The sequence below is a fragment of the Sander lucioperca genome, chromosome 11 (genome assembly GCF_008315115.2).
Source record: "Sander lucioperca isolate FBNREF2018 chromosome 11, SLUC_FBN_1.2, whole genome shotgun sequence".
In the NCBI taxonomy this organism is placed as follows: domain Eukaryota; kingdom Metazoa; phylum Chordata; class Actinopteri; order Perciformes; family Percidae; genus Sander; species Sander lucioperca.
In genome coordinates this window covers 37,107,856-37,128,695 of record NC_050183.1, presented here as the reverse complement: position 1 = coordinate 37,128,695, position 20,840 = coordinate 37,107,856, and the positions used below count along the sequence as shown (strand labels likewise).

Here is a 20,840-nt window from a genome sequence, read left to right as displayed (position 1 = left end):
TCGAGTCTCCTTGTTGTCGTTTTGCCTCTCTATGCTAAACATATGATGTTTTTGGTTTCTGTCTGGTCTGATTTTTCTTTTTGTATCGAAGCAGGATGTATCGATCGCAGACTCGGAAAAATGACCAGGGCCTGTACAATCAGAATTAGAGAGCTTTTCTAATTTTGGGGTACTACATATCTCTTAATGTCAGCATGATGCCCTCCATGCCCTCCTTTTTCCTTGGAAGAGAAGCGAGCTGTTCCCAGGGGTAGCATGGTGTTTCGTTGATCCTGCAGAATCTTGTGGCATTTTGGGGTGAAATAATGGATGCAGTGTTAGTTTCAAGGACACTGCCAAGTAGAAGAGAAAGAAAGTTTGGTAGAGAGAAGGCCTGGAAAAGGTCAGTGGAAGAGTAACGAGACTTAGGGATATGTGTGTGACAAGGAGTCTGCAGCTGTCTTCAGGGGGAGAAGGCGAGGACCAGGTGACCCAGAAACAGCACAGAAAGGGGGTGTAATGCGGGACCGCTTCCACTTGAATCGATAAGACGTGTGTTATTAACCACTACAGTATGTGACAAATGGGGATTCCCCACTTGGCAGCATGGCTTATATATGTGGTTAGTGACGGCTGTAGTATCCATGACCATCTGTGCTGCCACTCTCATGTGATTTAGACTACAGGTCCTATTCCCCACAGACACACAGCAGGGTTAGCCAAGGTCTTGTTCATCGCAGCCTCAGGGTTTGAGTCAGGTCTTGTACACAAATCATGCACGTATGCAGTGCAATGTACAGGGTTTCAGTGTAGGGTAGTGACCTCATTTACAATGTGGCAGTCCATTACTCACATCAAAGGTAACCTCCATCTCTTTCACTCACACCTTTTTGCTCAGCTTCTCCTTTCCCTTCTTCTAATTTATCCGTTGATGGGGTGTAAGGAGGGGAATGATGGACACATTCCCCCACAAGTCCTCCTAGAGCAATGATGGATGAAATAGCAGCCATGGCAGAAACGGATGGGCTTTTACCACACTACGCTTCTATTTTAAAACCATTTCTTGATAATTGTCTGATTCTGACATTCATCACACAGCGACCTTCAAGCATTCAACTGGAATCACCAAACCGAGCTCCTTGAAGCTAGCTTCTACTTTCTACCATGTGAACACCTGTCACTTTAATAGATATTGAACGGTGAAATAAGCTATCGTTATTACATTTCAAGTAAATCATTCAAATTTGACCATATGGTCTTAGCAATAAACAAGCCGTTCTAAATGAATGACTCTGACTGCTGTTTTCTTCTCTTTTTCTAAAGTATTGGTTCCAGGGTTCAACAATAAGGGTTGCCCGATGGCCTGGGGCAAGTAAAACGCCATGTCGGGCAAGTAAATATTACAACAACGTTTTTTTGTTTTGTTTTTTTTTTTTACATTTTTTGACGTATTTTTTATGGGGGTTTTTTAACGTTTTTTTGGTGGGGGTTTTTTCGCCCGAAGTTTGACAGGTTTTTTTGACGGATGTTGCGCAATGAGCGCTCTCTCAATTTGTCAGTGGACCAATTTCAAAAAGTGTAAATGCCATTTTTTTCAGCTCAGCATTTTTGTCGGTTTTTGACTAAAATGAATAGACTAATTGACATTGTGTAATTCTCCTCTACTGTGCATTTTTTTCTCCCTTTAAACGTGAAAATCACTCCCCATCAGGGCCCACAAGATATTATACTCCTCCTAAAACCTTTACAGCACTCAGGAGAGCATCCCCCATGAAATGTATCCAGCTTTTCAGGAGGTCATTATGGATTCGGAAAGAGCACAATGCGGAATAGTTCAAATTGTGGAGGGATGTGCACTTCAAAGGGCCTGTGTGTCCTCAGTGTTCATTTTACAGATACGCAAGCAAGAGCAAATAAAAGAGCTGTACATTAGCACCAAACACAGTTATTAAAGGCTCTTAAAGGTGTCAGAACGGCAGTGGTAATGCATTGGTCTCCTGCCATCCTGTTCAGAGGAGTGGTTTTTAAGGATTTAAATTCAAAGACCTCATTTATACACAAATTTGGAAAATGTGTCAGTTTACAGTCAGTCAATGGTTGTATAAAGCAAACCAACAACAGATATTAGTTGATTCATCAATTTTCTTTCCGCCTTTCCTACCCCACATAAACACAGGACATGAACATATTTTCTATTCATTCATAGTATTTGGGGTAAATCTTGCTCTAAACTGTAACTAACAGTACTGATGTCTAATGACTTTTCACAATAAAATCACTTTGATTATTTAGAGTACTGATAGATCTAAGTATTTGCAGCACTCTGAATATCATTGAATTGAAAATGGCTAAATGTTTCTGCGTTAAGAGCGGCTTTCCATCAGTTAAAAAAATGTGTTCCAGCAGAGCAACAGACAAACAGACACTAAGATACATTCGAAGGCTGAATGCAAAGTAAACGGGCTAACATTGACGAGCAGTTGGCGACCTGTTGCCAGTCATATCTCGTTCCTGATAGTAGCCCGTCGTTCCTACCCAGGCATTGTTCCAACGGTCAGGGAAAGACTGCCCTGCCACAGATGCCTTGGCACAGCTGTCTGGATGGGTCGGCAAAGCTACGCAGAGCAGAGCGCTAAGTCTTCCCTCCTCTAGGAACTTAAGGCTTTGGTCTTGGAGTGTGTAAAGATAAAATGAAGAAAACAGCAGAGATCAAAAAGGAGGTATTTGCCTGATGCCCTCTCAGTGTGCATAGACTGGCATATTTCTTGCTGTGCTTAATTTGTCATTAGGGTTGCAATAATACTAGTCCTATAGTATAGTATAGTATACCGATATAGGACTATTTTAACAAGCCTATTTTACCACCAATTTTTACTAAGGTGTAATTTTGTGGCATACTCCTGTGACTTCAGCAAAACCTTAAATAGGGGATGGCCCTGTTCTTGATTTCTCCTCTTCTCTATCGGTTTCCACTATCTGCCTCTCATTTCCATTTTTTTTTCCTGTAGGTAGTGAAAGTGTGTCACTCCCTATTAGAGTAGGGATGCATAGATGTGTATTTGCACAAAAATGCCATATGCAGATGTGTTTGAGTGTGTGAGAGGAAGGTGAGAACAGGTGATACTTCATGTCCCCAAGATAAAGTATCTTTACTTCCTTAATGTAACGTAATTTCTCTTGAAAGAAGATGTCGGGGTGAGGGATCATTCTAAACTGTAAACCAATGACATTGTTTAAGCAGAAACAGGAGGGGTGGGATGTCTTAAACTGTGGTGGCCTTAATGGTTGGGGTTTTGTTTACACTTACTTGTGCACAATGAGGTCACCATTAAAGATTCACTGGTTTCCAGGTGACAGTTTTCCAGGTGATGCAGGTATGCCAGACATGATGAGATCACTGTGGAGTGCTCACACACACTTCACTCCAAAAGCTTTTCTTACTTAGCAGACTCTTTACCCTCGGACAATTGACAGTACTATCCCCGATTATCACTTTTCCACCCAAAAGCAGTACAATGCAGCTCACTTTAAGCTGTATTTTAGCCAAGATCCAGCAAGACTAGCAATACTAAAGGAATATGCAAACATAAGATAATGTTAAATAACTCTGGATAAAATTGTTGTTGTGAAATACAGCAGGACAGATAAATCCCCATTGGAAAATATTTATCTGATACTGGGTTTAATTCACCAATAAATTGAATAAATTAGTAAATCAGAGTTGAAGCTTTGAACCACAGTCACAGCCTTTTAGGGGTCAAGTAGCCAGCATTAAGTCTCTGTGGCGTCATGTTGCCACTTCGTGCCACCCTGACCTACATACGCGATGGATGGATGGGTGGGTGGGTGGGTTGGGTACAGTTCTACGTCTATACTGTATGTGTTTTCAAGCATGCTTTAATAGTAAATGGATTTACTTTCACTCTGGATTCTGGTCAGGTGGGCTGAGAATCTGCGTTAACCAATTATAGGTCAACCACATGAAATAAAATTGGATTTAACTTTGGTTTGATCACTTTTTTTTGGAAATGTCCATGAGGTGAAGTGACTCAGCAATGGTTTTGTGTTGATTTTGTAGTTTGCAAAATGTAAAGGGGCTCTCAAGTAATAAACTGGGCAACTTTTTCTGCATTTCAATTGAATACCACATGTAGAAGCTGACTGATTAAGATTCATTCAGTGTTTGCAAGACGTTGAAACACACCATGCCTACAGCCTAAAATTATCAATTTAAAACTAATGTTTAGCTCATGAAATTGAATATTTTCTTGTCATGCATTCCCGTTTTCATCCTCCCAGCTTTATTTATTTTTTAGCTTAAGCTCTTGATATCTGATTTCCAAACATTTATTGGTTCCAGCTTCTCTAATGTAATTTACGGCTTTTCTTTGTCTTATGTGATAGTAAAGTTAATATCTTGGGCTTCTAGATTTTTGGTCGGAGATATTTGACATTTAAAGACCATGAGGTTTTAGAAACATTTGATATCTTCTCATATTTTAAGACCAGAGAATAGAATGAATGAATGAATTAATTGTCCGATTAGTCAATAATGAAAGTAATTGTTAGTTTCAGCCCTAATATTGTATATCCTTGTTCCAAGACTGTAGTGAAGCTGTATCATGCTAATAAGGAGTAAAATATTAAAACTTGATATACCCTTTTTAAATGGCTGCACTGCATACATATCTCTACAGAATGTCTTGCGTGTTGTCCTTCAACCTGACATATTTGTTTTTTTAAAACCTTTGTGATCTTGAGTAGAATCTGAAAGTTCAGTGTAAAGTGTTAAAATTTGAGATTATAAACCCTCTAATTTCTCTGTCTTTGTTTTGCCTCTCCAGCTGAAGAGTACCATGCAACATATCAACCTCCAGATCAGCCATGACACCAACGAGTAAGTCTTTCTGTCTGTTTCCCCACCTCTCATAGTGTTATATCAGTGACCTGGAACAAAGACAGAGGATAGCTGTTGAGAGAAATTGTGTTTACAGCAGGTCGTTTTGTTTTGTCTTTGGAGTGATTTTGCAGTCACAAGTTTTCAGAATGCAGTTTCGGAGCGCTTGACAACTCTTTGTTTAGTATTTAGAGGTGAATGGAAGTAGAAAGTAAAGCTCTCTGTAGGCAATTAGCTTACATTTTCAACAACTTCAGCTGCACAAAAGCTCCGTCTCCAGTGGATATTTCCACTAATTGCCTACTCAAACTCAGATGTAACTTTGCACTTGTCATAAAGTAGGAAATGTCATCAGAAGTGTTTGGAAACTCTTTTGAAAGCATAGTTTCACACTTCCACTTGGAGATAGAAGATGTTAAAATGGGTCTTTGCTAACGGAAATGAGTTCAGTAAAGTGGTTCAAACTGTTGTCGAGAAGCTTCATTTATTTTACAACACAATATACTGCAAAATCATATTACTGCCAAATTACACCCATCAACCAGAAGAAAGAGGAATTATGCAAGAAAAAGTTTAGCGAGTCAGCAGCTAAAAAAAACACCACATAAATGGTCAAAAATAGATTCCAAATGAGGTTTTTTTTTTTTAAGAAAAGTATGTGGCAGTATTTAACATAACAAAAAAACAATGGGCTAAATTACAGTTATATAGTGGTAGTTCGACTAAATTCAGATTAACACAAAATCCACACATGATCATGTCCATGTGTGGATGGAACGCCAGAGAAGCTTCATCCTTTTGATGCCAATAGGTTGATCAGAGAAGATTTAACATGTGAATACGCTTAACCCTTGTGTTGTCTTCCCGTCAACCTTGAAAAAAACACTTTTTTATTTTTTCGATGTTTTTAACGCCTTTTTTTCAGTTTGTTTTTGCTTTTTCCAACGTTTTAAATTGTTACATTTTTCTTCTACACATTTTCAGCACTTATTTCTACGTCCCATATTTTCTGATATAAAACAAAAATTGAAAACGGGTCAATATGACCCGAACTCAACACAAGGGTTAAGTAGGGCTGGGCGATATATCGATATTATATCAATATCGTGATATGAGACCAGATATCGTCTTAGATTTTGGATATAGTAATATCGTAATATGGTAAGTGTTGTCTTTTCCTTGTTTTAAAGGCTACAGTAAAGTGATGTCATTTTCTGAACTTACCAGACTGTTCTAACTGTTCTAGGCCTTTACCCACTTAGTCATTATATCCACATTACTGATGATTATTTATCTAATTTTATTTCAATTCTTTTATCTAATATTTTGTAAAAGCACCAATTGTCAACCCTACAATATCATTGCAATATCGATATCAAGGTATTTGGTCAAAATATCATGATATCTGATTTTCTCCATATCGCCCAGCACTATGCTCAAGACATTTCACATTATATTATTACACCGGCTACTTTAGCACCTGTGATTTACAGAGTGGCAGTCCACTTCAATAGATTATATTTGGCCTTTTAGGATAAAGAAGGCCATGATTGATGAGGTATTCTCAGAGTAAGTGCTAGTTTGGGATGTGTGAATGACTGCTATGGCGGGGGAGGTGAGAGAAAAATGTGTAGATAGAGTTTTAAAAGAGGCGACAGAGGAGCAGTGACAGAGGTGAGCAGAGGACAAAAAGAGACGGCGACGGAGAGTCGAGGGGAGACGGGAAGGAGGGAACTGAAGACAGAGATGACAAAGACTGACAGCCATCCTCAATCTGACATCTACAGTGCTCTACAGATCCAGCAGTGTGGAGGGAGCTGAGGTTGAGAGGGAGGAGAGAGAGAGGGAACAGGATGCCACTCAGAAACGCCGTCTCGCCTGAAACTTGAAATTTGCTGTCAAGAGAAAGCATCAGTGTTTCACAGGCTGACATTCTGAGCCAAACTGGACACAATCGCCATGACTGATTTTACTCGGCGTTTTCTTCCACACACACCAACGGGAGCGTACACACTACACATTGCTGTAATTAAAGACCCTAAAAGGCTCGTCCAGCGTCTAAATATGTTAGTAGAATCACAAACGGAGTCGTGGCAGCCTTCAAGCGCTCGCTTTTTCTTGCTTTTTCCTCCGTCCCTCTCGTCTTCAGAGGAGTGCTGATTATCTAAGCCTCTAAACTGCAGTGGGGGAAAAAAAAACAAAACATGAAATGCTAAACCCGGTGTCAACGCTCACCATCTCTTGAGACATGAACAGCTCTATAGGGAGAACAGATACACAGCTGTGGTTGCTAACCCTTACATAGTACTGACTGTGCACCATTCCTGTCTGTCAGGCCTTTGGGAGTTTAAGGGGAAATGTTTGTTTTGTGTGCGTGAGTGTAGGTGTTCGACAAAGGGAAAAGAGGAAGACAGTCTTCTGCCGAGTGCACTTGCAAATAAATCTCCAGGAATCTTGCTTTTGTTCAGCTCCAGCCCAAAAGCAGCAGCAGCAGCAGAAGTAATAGCGCTCTGATGAAATTTCCAAGCCAAAAATAAAACGGACAGAAGGTAAACAAGACAGACAGACAGGCATCCTTTGTGCCTGTGTGAGTGTGTGTTTAAGCTTTGGGTTTGGCCCAAGCTCTCTCCGCTCGGTCTCCATTCCCATTAGAAGAGCGTTCTGGTCTGTGGCAGCCCAGAGGATTTGAATGGCACAGGCTCAGGGTAATGGAGGGTTATTATTTTATTTTTTTTACTGCTAGTTCCATCATCAGTAGTAGCAGCAGCACTGCATTTATATCACTTTGTACTATTTCTTTTATATCACTTCTATATTTGTATGCTCTCATATTGACTTTTGTTTAAAAAAAGCACAGAGCCACAGAGTCCCCAGGAGTCACATAGCAGAAAATAAATATTAATGTTGAAATCCATGCATAGCAGACGTTTGACTTGTCATAGCAGGAAGAGCACAGGCATGATTGATAATATCAATGAAGCACCCACTAATAGTGTTTTAATTGCATCTGTGCTTTTCCACAAATGTCCACAATAAAAAGACTTTCTGTATAAGCCTCTGACCTTGAAAACATGACATACAATTTCTAATCCTGTGTCTCTGTGTAGAATAGGCACCTCTAAAGCTCACTAATTAGCATGTTCATCTCTGTATTCGCTGAGCCACGACCACTTTTGAAGGATCCAGTCACTTGAAAGGATTTGATTCTTAATAATTCCCCATAATTCTGCAAACAATGTTTGTTAGGTCTCTATTCCTTCTAAATTCTGTTTCACCTTGACTTTACATTATTTTAAATTGTCGCTTTATCTGAACGTAATTTGGTATGAAAGTGTCATCCCCGCAAAATTAAAAGCCCAGTTTAATAATTTGTGTATGAATTATCATTTTTACGCAGCATGTATAGATAACGCAAAATATAAATGAACATCACTCAGTAAAACAGTGTTTAAAATGCGCTGTATTGTACTAATTGTGATTGTTAATTCACAGATTATATGCTTAGGGACCGTTTGGTATTTATGGAATGGACCACCAGAGGAAAATAGTGGAGGGTCATGTCTTTTTATTCTTTGTTGAGGGGAGGGTCATCCAATTTTTTTTAGTCTAGGGGGGAGGGTCACCCAATTTTTGTATTCATGAGAACAGCAACATTTCAGAGTGGCTTGTTTGGTGCATATTTATCCTTGTAGCTCCATGTAGCTCTCAGTCTCTGCCCCTATCGCTAGCAGATGGGTCCCTCCCTGTTTAGTCAGCCAGACAATTTGAGCTATAGCTTTAGAGACCGTGGGATTTCCCAAACTGAATAATCCCGCTCGCACAAATAAACACAAAACTGCTTTGCTAGCTCCATCGTGTTGTAACTAAGACATCTGCTGAAAAAATAATGTTATTCATTAGCATGATTGCCGTACTGTTTAGTTCAAAAACATGCAAAACACCGTATGAAAACATACCAGCCGCAAGCTTTTATTTTGAAAAGTCGAAGCTTGCGGACAGCACCAAGCCGGGAGGGCATGAGACGGGTGGTCTCCAGGCTGCAGCCATAACCGACTCAAATATCCTTTTGGTCCCGGTGATATTATATATGTATAAACGACAGCCTTTTCAAGGCATTTGAGAAGGAAGGAGTGGTAGCATGCAAGCCCCCATATTGACGCTCATCTGAGAAATGGAGTTTTGGATAATGTTCAGCTTTGGCAGCTTTACCTATACTAAAATATACAATGACTGAGGAAGCCTAGTGACGAGTCCATAGCAACCAGTGTTGAATTTGTTATTTCCCAGTGTGCTTTGCTGAATGGTCTCAATGTTTTATTGTTTTATTTCATGTGAATACTAGTTTACTAGAGGAGTAACTTAGTATTTGAAGTAATGCAGTAATGCAGGAAGTGTGCATTTAGTTTCCATGCTTATTGTGTTTCCACAACAATGTTAGTGAGTAAATCTACTGAAATGGCCACCACACCATAACAGAGGAGTGTGATGCGTAAGATGAGAATGTAGAGGTTTAGTCAGGTATGTCATGGCTGTAAAAAAACAATGGCTATCTGTATGTCTTTGCAAGCACAAACCAGTACAGAATGCATCAATACATTGTTGGGGAGGGTCATCCCTTTTTTCCATATCATTTTTGAGGGCCATCCAAAATGTATTGCTGGTGAAAGGAGGGTCCGGTCTATTTTGATTAAAGATCCCAAAACTCCTCCGGTGACCCCTGGAATAAATAACGAACAGTCCCTTAAACACTCCTCATTACTTTATGGGCAAAGTTACTGTAACATTATCAGACTTAAAAAACATCCTCAAGGGTACAATGGTTTTAATGCAATGGTTACTGTCTTCCAAGTAGTGAAGAGTAATTAAAAAGGAAATCAAAATATAGGATTGCTAACTGCCTCCGTGGGAATTATCTGCATGGCTCATAACGAGGCCACTTCAGACTAGCGAGATAAATTGGCTGAAATATCGTGTTTGAAATTAGAAAGCATCAAAGTACAGAAGTATTTGTTATATGTCTATGCTTGGCTTTCTGTCCCTTCTCAGGAGGCCAGACACAGTTAAACAGAAGAACGCCTTCCCGCCAAACTTCATCCACTCTCTGGACTCCACACACATGATGCTGACTGCTCTCCACTGCTATAGGTACCATTCAACATACTGTAGAGCATGGACACCTGGAAAAAAACAAAAAAAAAACAGATACATTCCTTGTGTCTTCTGTTGCATATGCAGAGTCATTTTTCTGAAGGCAGTCTGTATTATGCTCCTGACATCGACTCTCCATGAATGCATGACCTAAAATGGCTTTGAGAATGTATCTTCAATGCAATTATCGCCTCAGATAAGAACATCCACCAGGGATTTTAGCAATTATCGTTGCTGTAATACACCCTTTTTTTCAAAGTCTCTCTTCTCTTTCTGTTATGTTCTTCCTCTGATTTCCATCCCTGCACGTGGACGCTCTTCACCCCTTCTTCATTCCCTCTCTTCTCCCTTTAGTGCCGGCCTGACGTTCGTCTCAGTTCACGACTGTTTCTGGACCCACGCCCTCACTGTGGACACCATGAACAAGGTATCCTATTACTGTACAACCTTGCCTTTCCTTTTTTTTACTCCCACCTGTCCAGATTCTTTTACCATTCCTCATCCCCATCATCCTTTCAGGGCAGTTTTCATCCTGTCTGCTCATGTATGCTCAGGGTTTAAAATGCTCCCTTTTTTGCTGATTAATTAAAGTGTCACATGTGACTCAAGTCTCCTAGCTTGCTCTTTACACCTTTTACATCCATTTTTTTTTTGCAGCATCAGCCGTGTTTCTGCTAAAGAAGCATCAGCATTGTGAAAGCCAGTAAAACAAGCTCACAGTTTCATACATTTAGAGGCTGCTGGCTGCAGGTAGCACCACCAGACAGAGCCTGTTCTGTTCAGTGCTGAATAAATGACGGTCAGCCCCTGCCTGCTGAAACTAGCTTGTGAACAGGCCCAGGCAGAGACACAGCTTTGCATAAAATAGATCAAATTACCATAAAGTCCCAGTTCTGTGTAGACGTAGATTCAGAGCACAGTCTCAGTTTTATGTCTTCATTCGATCTCAGAGGAGTTGCAACCAATGAAGCACTCGGTACATTTATTCTCTCTCATATTCTCTTGATGTGTGAGTGTACGCCTTCTTCATTACACAGGTAATTGAACACAGTAGCAGAGGAGGGGTGAGAATCATGTGTGACTGATAATGCTTATTAAATCCTCTGTTGAAGTAAAGTGTCTTTTCATCCACCTGTTTTTATACGCATTTTAAATTTGCACTTAAAAAAACCTGAATTGGAAAGCCAGACATTTGGAGAAAAAGTCCAACTATTGTTAAAAAGGTCTGGATCTCTTTTAATTACATCATCTTGCACCCTCTTTTTCTTATGCAGTGGTTGGATGGCACCAACTGAAGAATCAGCACCAACAACTGTTTATCTCAATGTGCCCAACATGTAATGTTCCCATACCGTAGTGGATGGAAATGCACATTAATACGCATTTTATTTTGCTGATTTTCTGGAAATTTGGCTAAAATTTGCACTAAATTTGGATGTAAACTAGTACTATAGTAGTTCCCTTCGAGTGAAGCATTGCCTTTATACACTGCAAACATCTGAGGTTCTGCACTCATACATACTATAACATACTATAAGACTTCTGGTATATATTTAATGGTGAACAGCAGAAAGTTCATACATGCTAACATGTTTTTATGCCAATGTCACTTAACCCCTGCTGCCTGTTGGTGGTGAGACCCACAGTTTGTTTCTCAGTACCTGTTGAGCTAACTTTGTGTAGTCTACTATACATTAGCATTATTATCACTGCTAATAGCTGCTGTTTCTCACTAGAGTTCCATGTGTCATGTTCGCTAGCCAGAGCTGCCAGATATGCTGCATTCAAATCTGCCTTTTCAAAGAAAATTATTTTACTGTTTCTTTTAGCAGGATTTTGTATTTATGAATACTAAAAATGTCCATTTATAAGCTATTTTTACATTGTGGCAGCATGTTTTCTAACCCTGCTGAACTCGCCTCCTGAGAAACCCATGTATACCATACGGATGATTCTGATAACCTGAAACCAGCACAGAAATGGATAGCACTTCTTTCTCCCAGGTGTTATTGTCGTGTGTCAGCAGTGATGTCAAACAAACCCACGCTGTACCCTCCATTTAACGTTCTACCTTTTTTTCTTTGCAGTACATCGATTCACATTTGACAAAGACTGGTATATAAAAGTACATAGTATAGTTCAAGCATGAATGAAGAAGACATACAGCAAAAGGCAGAGTTGCTGTGGGAGGTGATCCATTCGCCAGATTTGCTGATAGACGGATGTTAGTTCTTACTTTTTCTTTGCCCTCCTCTTCATTCCTTTTTTTTCTCCATCTTTTACCTGGTCAACAGGCAGGAACGTCTAGGTAGCTTGTTTGGGCAAGTGTTTGGGCCAGAGTAACTCAAAGTTCACTTCTCTCTGCCTCTTCCTCCTCTTGTCAGGTCTGTCGGGAACAGTTTGTCGCCCTGCACAGCCAGCCAATCCTTCAAGAGCTGTCCAACTTCCTGCTGCTGAAATACTGCACCGGGCTCCCGTGAGTTTTCCCACCTGCATGCAGGAACGCATTTGATTGTGCACACTTACACACGCACATGAAGTTCCTCTAAGTCTCAGAGAAACTATCAGGTTTATGATGATAAAAACACATCTCAACCCTCTTTTTCGTTTTCATAGCATTTCCTATTCAGGTACAAATAATTGTTGCACAGTATCTATACTATGATATAATAGTCGCAAGGTCATATTACCACACTTAGTTACCACCATCTGCAGTCTGTGCCTCTTTTTCTGTTTAAATTTTCCTTGGACAGCCATCAGTCTCTGTCTCTCTGTCTGTGTTTATGCAGGATCTTTATCTGGTCTGTCTGTCTGTGTGCGTCTCTCTCTCTCTCTCTCTCTCTCTCTCTCTCTCTCTCTCTCTCTCTCTCTCTCTCTCTCTCTCTCTCTCTCTCTCTCTCTCTCTCTCTCTCTCTCTCTCTCTGGACATCTGTGTTGCTGGCCTCAGGCTGGGTTATGCTCATCATCTGATGGTGTTCTTTACTCTCTTTGGGATAATTGGACACCTTGTCTACAGCCTTCCCTCCACAGCAGCCCTCGTCCTCTTTGTCTTTCTCTCTCCCTCTCGCACAGAAACAACACTGTTACCTAAGCCTTGCAAACGCATAATTCGTTCTTGTAGGCAGAGCAAAATATTTGATACTTTTTGGATTACTTCACTTGTCACAGTGTATTACTTAAATATATTTTACCCACACTACAGTTTAGGCCAGAATTTGTTAACAATTATGATAATTTAACCCCCTGCCTTAAATTGATTCTTTTTGCTAATTAGACCCTTACAATATATTTAGCTTCTTTTTTTTTTAGTATTTATTTTATTTTTACAGACAGACTGCTTTCCCCCCTATTTCTAGGGAAGATAATGCCAGTCTGTCAGTCAGTCCGCCACCTTGGTCCAGACTGAAATATATAACCAGTCACTAGGTGGATTGCCATTCTATGTAGTTCAGACATTCATGGTCCCCACAGGATGAATCTCTCTGACTTTGGTGACCCCTGACCTTTTCTCTAATGCTTCTATGAGGTTGACATTTGTAGTTTAGAGTGAAATGTCTCTACAACTATTTAATGGATTCCCATACGATGTGGTTCAAACATTCATGTCACCCATAAGATGAATTGTAATAATTGAGGTGGTCCCTAAACTTTTCATTTGGCGCCATCATAAGGACAAAAATTTAAAAAGCCTTAGCTGTTCCCTGTCTTTAGTGCTAATTAGTAAATGTTAGCAGCCTGATACACTAGAGCAGGGATCTTCAACAGGGGGTCCGGGCCTCTAGGGGGTCCTCAGAGTCAATGCAGGGGGGCCTCCAAATCAGTTAATTTTTGAAAGTTTAAAAAGTCTTAACATGAATCCAATATATTATTAGCAAATATAAATCCCCACTGAAGACAGGCTTACTAGCCTATAGGTAAGGTAGTGACTAAGGTAGCCATCCACTAAGGATCCTAAGGATTTACTGTGCCACATGTACAGATGTTTTAAAATTAAAACATGATTTATAAAATCATGCCAACAATTATAAGGCTATTTTAAAACCTTAGTATTCTATGCAAAGAAGGTATGTATAAAGGCTTTAGGTCGCCTTACACATTATTGTAGGCCCAGTTTAATATGCAACTTAATTTTATACAATATATGTAGTAGGGGGTCTCTGCTCCACCTCTCTTTCAGTTAAGGGGTCCTTGGCTTAAACAACGTTGAAGACCTCTGCACTAGAATAAGACAGTGAGCATGGTAACAGTATCAGTATGTTTGCATTGCATTCACTGGACTGGCTCTTTGTTCTCAGAAACAACTCACATGTAACCTCAACAACTCAAATGTGACATCCAGATGTGACCAACCTGCATCAGTCAGCAGAACCGATCAAGACACGTGAATGAGGGCTGAAACTTCCCTGAGACAACTCAGAAAGTGCAGTTGTCTTTAACTTCTATAGACATACACACATGTTCTCCTCAGACTTACTAAACTTTTTTTTTTTATTTTTTTTTTTTATTCTCCTTGTTTGTGGCAGGACTGATGCCAAGAACAAGAAGTACCAGGAGTACAGGAGGCTGTTGCTGCTGCTGGCCAAAGTGCCCCAGACAGGTCAGTTTGAATCCAAAACACCTGGCCTCGCCAAAGCTGGGGTATTTTTTGAGAGGGCCAACATACAGGGTGCTGTTTTTTGTTCCTAATTGGATTGAAGAGGACTTGTATGTCCTGAAGCTCTGTCTGAGGTTAGCAAGAATGACAGGAATGTTATTAAATTGGATTCTTGCACAATCCTGTATTTTCTATCCTGGTTTATAATTGCTAATTGTTGTAGCCTATTGTTTTTGGTAGTCATCCCATTGCCTGTATTTGGGCGTCTAGCTGTCTGTGTTGCCCAGATATGCTATTCGGTTTGCTCATTCAAACATTGAATTTGGCTATAACTCAATTTTCAGCTTTTGTCATTAATGGTGTAATCATGGCTGCCTGCACGGCCACTAGCAGATCCAGATTCCCTCTGTTTTTTCTTTGCGAGTCTGTGTATTGTTGTCCAGAGTGGAGGTACAGAGGCAGCGTCTCTCTGTCTGTCAGTCAGGTGGATGGAAGCTTTGCTGTTACGTAAGCCCTCGCTCCATCTCCATCTCCATCTGTACACTTACTGTCTGCTTGGCACTGACAGCTGGGTTGTATAAATTGATTACTGTTAATTGTGTCCCTCCTCTGAATAATCAGCTTATGTGGCTAAGACCAGCCAGGTGTGTGTGAGTGTGTGAGTGTGTGAGTGTGTGAGTGTGTGAGTGTGTGAGTGTGTGTGTGTGTGTGTGTGTGTGTGTGTGTGTGTGTGTGTGTGTGTGTGTGTGTGTGTGTGCGCGCGCCTGAATGGCCACTGTGCTTAATGTTCAAATAAAGACTCAATGGATCTGGACTAAAATCCACTATAATCTTCAATATGAAGGATCCTGAACTTATTGATGAATCTGGTTTCATGGTGTGTAATCCAGCAGGAGATCAGATAAATCAGGTGCTGAAGGGAACAAAGGCTGGAGAGCACACTGAATCACTGTGTTTCAACAGTCGTCCTTTAATGACAACAGTATTTGTCCCAGTGGCGGTTCTACATTGAATTACACCCTGGGCCAGACCCCCTTCGATAAATGTACACTATATACATAAATGTGCCAAAAATATATACAATCAGATATAGTAAAAATGTAACAAGAGCAGAGAGCAACAATAATATAAAATATTAAGAATAACATACAAATAAAATGTAGAATAAATATTCTAAATAGCACAAATCCTGCACCTGATGGCTTTGACCTTTTCCTGTCCATCTCTGTGTTTATTTGGCACTGGACAACACTGTCACTCACGACCAGAAGTCAAGACTAAACCAATTCACCTTGGTGACCACATAATCGTTTTGTATTACCTATTTTTATAAGCCATTTCACACAATTCAGAAAAACAAAAATGTGCAGGAACTACAGTATAGGCCTGTATTTATAATATTATGAATGAAATGTGCGTTATTTGGAAGAAAGTCGAGGTGTGACTGACTTTAGCCCACTAATTCCATTAGAGTATTGCTCTATACAGTGGATCCCCCATTCACCCCCTTATCCGTTTCATTTGGGAGACCCAGAGGTGAACTCTCCCCCCCGCTCCCCTCCCCTCTCCTTTCCCCTTCTCACACAGCTTCTGTGCATGGCACCTTCTCAGCAAGCAGGGGCGCCTGCAGCTGCAGGGGGCGCCAATTTGCCAATTCCCCACACAGTAAAATGATAGATAATAGAAAACCGCTTTTTTTTTTTTTTTTTAGTGCTCTTGCCGGGGGTGTCATGAAAAAATGCTAAAACTGCCCACTTCACCCGTGCCAAAAACGGCTACTGATTTGTCCATTAGGATAGTAAATGCTTTAAGTTCTTCAGTGTGCTTATGTGTTTTCCTTTTCAGACACTGGCATTTTTACTTTGGTATCATTTGGTTTGATTTTTCATTTAGGCTGCAAGTTTGTAAGACCCAAAGTAAGGGGTTGTCAAGAAAAACATCTCTTTATTTTTAGGTGCCTTCACTTTGGTACATAATGCAGTACTTTATCTTAACAGTATGTCTGCGTTACCATGATTACACAATATGCTTACACAATACACGGTAACTTTATAAAAAAAATACAATAGAAAGTAAACTACAAAAAGGTTTGGAGCACATTAATGAACAGTTTTAAGACAGAGTTTATATCAGTTCCTCCCACATGTTAATGTTTTGACAGATACCTAAACATTTATGTTGGTACATTATCTAAAGTGTTCATGTCAACATAATTTTCTAGCTTTAGTCATTTTTTTTTGCATTCGTAAACTTTTTATGGCCTTTCCTCAATAATTCAGTCTGCAGCTCCAGCAGACGTCAGAGAGGCGAAGAGCACACAGAGTGCAGGACAGGGTCTCATCCAGAGCTAAAATTAGTATTCAAGTGGTGTATTAAAGTTCATAGAAATGTTACTGGTGCCCAGTGCAACGTAGGAAAGCTTTTTGCACACCTCTTTTGTCGGGCAGGTGCGTAGGATGTGACCAAAAGTAGCAGATCAGGAGCTTAGAAAGAGTCCCGCACACTGACCATTACGCAAGCAATCATTTATTTAATGATGTCATTAATTCACAAAGTGGCACTCCCATCACAGACTGTGAACAGGAAAGGGCAGAAAAAATGCCACTCAGTACATTTAAAAACCATGGGTGATCAGACCAATTATGTTATAGGCTCATAATCAATGCATTGTCATTAGCCCAATATTTTTCTACACTTAATCAGAGAGGACACAGTCCATTCAAAAGTGGATCATTTCACTGGTTAAATTAAATTGTAGCAGTCCATGTGCACCTGTACAATGAACAATTCCTGAGGATAAACAAATAAGGAAAAACCTCAAATTAACATAACGTAATATTGAGATTAAATTCATCATTAAGGCCGTGGTGCCCAGTAAAACTAAAAAGTTGTAGCTAATTTAAAAATTAAAGTTCCTGAGTTTGACCCACTTCAAAATAAACGTCTCCCTCTAATGAAGATTATAACCAAAGAATTTCTAATATGGGAAGAAGTTCCACTCTCTCGTTACCTCCGGCTTCTGAACTGGTTGCAGTTCCACCAGAGTTCCATATAGGGGGCGCTCACAGGCCAGTGCAGAATGAATGGGACTCTATGGAGCTATACCCCTCAAAATCCACTTTTCTCAGGATATCATTTTTTGTCTAGTAATTTGAATGTTGCATTTGAAAGGGGAGGCTAAGAAAATACACACTGCTGCGTGTTAGATTTTTTAAAGTGGCTTTTTTGTTCTAAAAAGCCTTTTAAAATGTCAATGACGTCATACACATATACGGCCAGAGATTCTGCTTTACAGCAAGCTGTGAGTCGCTTCCTTTTTTCTCTCGAGGCATCAACAACACAGCTGACAGATTAGACTCTCCCTGTCAATACACGTGCTAGAAAGAGGTTTGCTAATGTTTTAAAGACCACGCCGAAATATTCAATCTGGCATTCTGGTTCTGCTTCGGATGCCGTCAAACGGGATCTCCGATCGTAATCAGTCCTTCACTGACCAATCAACATTCATTAGCAGAATGCTAGCGTGTTATGGGCAACAACGACTCAACCTGTAACAAATCGAAAGGGCATAAGTACTTGTTCATTCAACTTTTGACCTATAATCCATGTTGAACTTGCAAAAACTACAATCAAATCTGAGATTTCTCAACGCCAATCAGGCGAAAGAGACAAATTTAGCCGTCTAGCTCCATAGGGTCCCATTCATTTTGCACTGGACCGTGATCACCCCCAGTGGAACTCTGGTGGAACTGCAACCAAAGTAGGTACAATGGGGCTTAGTAGGGAGTGGAACGGCTTTCCGTAGACGGGCTTTGTTGTAACTCAGTCCTTTCACTGGACTCAGAATACCTCAGAACAAACTACATCCTACAGTTCTTAGCAGTTTCCTTAATTGATCATTAACCACATTAATAAATAAATAAAAATAAGATTAATCACTGTGCAAATTGTTAAATTTTGTATTCGGTACCAGGATAAATACACCTTGAGATGTACCATTTCATTTTCAAGGGTCCCAGAATTAAAAACTTACAAAATACAATGGATGGCAATGGTCAGTCTGTCCCCCACTTTTGTCCAGATTGAAATATCTTAACGACTTTTGGATGGTGTCATGACATTTTGTACAGTTATTCCTAGTGCTCAGAGGATGACTATTTTACTGAAATATTTTGAAAAATATTGGATGGATTGCTGTGCAATTTTTTACAGACAATCATGTTGCTCCCAGGATGAATTGTTATATCTTTGGTAATCCTCTGACTTTTCATCTAGTGTACTTTTGTGTTTTGTGCTAATTAGCAAATGTTAGCATGCTAAAACACTAAACTAAGAACATAGTGAACTGAAACATCGGCATCTTAGCATTGTCTTTCTGAGCCTGTTAGCATTTGTTGATGCGGGTTTGTGCCAAATAGTCGTGTTAGCATACTTATCTTGTAATAGCATGTGGTAATTTAAAGTTTGTTTATAGTTAAATCTGCAGTACATGCAATTTGCTTTCTGTAACTACTGTCCACAGATTTAAACCTGCTCTGACACCTCGCCTCTTGCCTCTCTAGGTGATTTTGATCTCCAGCGGGTGAAAGAATCCACTTATTTCTTCAGCTGAGAGACTCATGAGGGCGATCCAGTGGAGGAAGATGAGTGGAATTGACAGAGTGCAGCAGGGAGGCTGCAGGCCCTTGGGTCCCGACTGGCTTTGTCTCCCTCAGACATCAGGACATTGAGCCAGCCGCGCCCTGCCTGCCTCCTGGTGTTCAGGCTGGCTAGAGCTGCTGGAGGCATTAACACACAGTGAACCTGCCTGATTAACTGACTAGTAGGCTGATGAAACGGAGGGTGGGATACTCATCCAGGCGAAATGATGAGAGAATCAGCACCAGATGGGAATGTTAAGACTTCATTCAATGAAAAGTACCGTGTGTGTGTGTGTGTGTGTGTGTGTGTGTGTGTGTGTGTGTGTGTGTGTGTGTGTGTGTGTGTGTGTGTGTGTGTGTGTGTGTGTGTGTGTGTGTGTCAGTCAGTCAGTCAGTCATACTGACTTCATCACTCAGGAACACTTCCACTGCTTCACCTACAAACTGTAATTGCTAGTGATTGGTGAGCGTGTGTGTGTGTGCATTTTCATGCTGTGAAGACCGCCACAGGGCGCTGACTTGCCTCTGTGACTATCCCACCTAATCATCGATCCCATCACTTACTGGATGACAGGATTCTCTCTGGTACGATATTTAAACATTTTCTGAAGAAGAGACGTTTGAGAGGAAATGAAAGATGTACAGAAATGGGGGATACAAGAAAGAGAAATGTGAAGGCATGAGCCAAGGAGATCTTAGATAGCAATATGTCCCATTGTACTCTTGAATCTTACCTCGGAGTGACTAAGCACTTGACAATTGCACTGAAATAAATGTTTCTTAAAATGTCTCCTTATTCATTCAGTGGTTCAAAGAAATAGCTGGTATTCTTAGTGTGCTTAAATAGGATGAATACGAGCCTGTTATTAAGTTATATCTGTATATTTCAATTCTATTGTCTTGAGATGAAGGCCTCCTTTTTAGATGCACAACAAAGGATTTGTGGGCTTGACTAATCAACTCAGATCTTATTTTTTTGGGCAGTGCTGCATCTAGAAGTAAAAATAGCAGAAGTGCTATCTGAAAATCGCTGGAAACATTACAGCAGTTTCAGACAAAAGGTACCGTTGATGTTCAAAGGCAAATGTAGACTCAGCCAAACAAAGCTGGCTTGCTGTAATGAAATGGAAATAATCTTAGAGGGGGCATACATAGTGTGCTGATTAGACTGTAGATTTTCAGATGATTTGCATGGCGATCTCCATATGGAGATGCTCCTCATATTTTATGATGTGTATATGACATGACTTGCATTCAGTTCGTTATTTTATTATTTTAGTCAAAATGACCAATCACCTTATGACTTGATTTTACAGTGAACTATTATTTAAAGTGTGTTTTTCATGCTCTATGTGCTTTCTGTGAGGACCAGCCATTAACATTGCCAAATTACAGGTATATTCACACACACTGTGTCTTAATAAAAAGTTTGGAAATAGAAAGTTTTTATGTTTCTCGCCTGAATTGATAATAGGCCTATAAGAGCAGACCTTTTACGGCACCAGAAAACAATAACTTGGATTTAGTTTTTCTAGTTTTGTATATTAAAAGAATACTTTAACATTATGAGGATGTTTGATTA

At 40.1% G+C, this 20,840-nt stretch overlaps 1 protein-coding gene across 4 annotated transcripts in view; it reads left to right on the top strand.

The window, feature by feature from the left end:
• Positions 1-20,048, top strand: part of polrmt (polymerase (RNA) mitochondrial (DNA directed)) — a 55,013-nt gene extending 34,965 nt beyond the window's left edge. Inside the window, exons 16-21 of one of the 4 annotated variants that reach the window (XR_004108224.2) lie at positions 4,824-4,876; positions 9,923-10,021; positions 10,379-10,451; positions 12,409-12,500; positions 14,320-14,444; positions 14,548-14,621. Coding sequence is in view for 3 of the 4 variants with exons in the window: in XM_031318154.2 (XP_031174014.1) it covers positions 4,824-4,876; positions 9,923-10,021; positions 10,379-10,451; positions 12,409-12,500; positions 12,950-13,115 (483 nt within the window). In the remaining variant the exon portion in view is untranslated. The other 3 variants (XM_031318155.2, XM_036007274.1, XM_031318154.2) reach the window with 3 other exon arrangements.
• Positions 20,049-20,840: the final 792 nt, after the last annotated feature.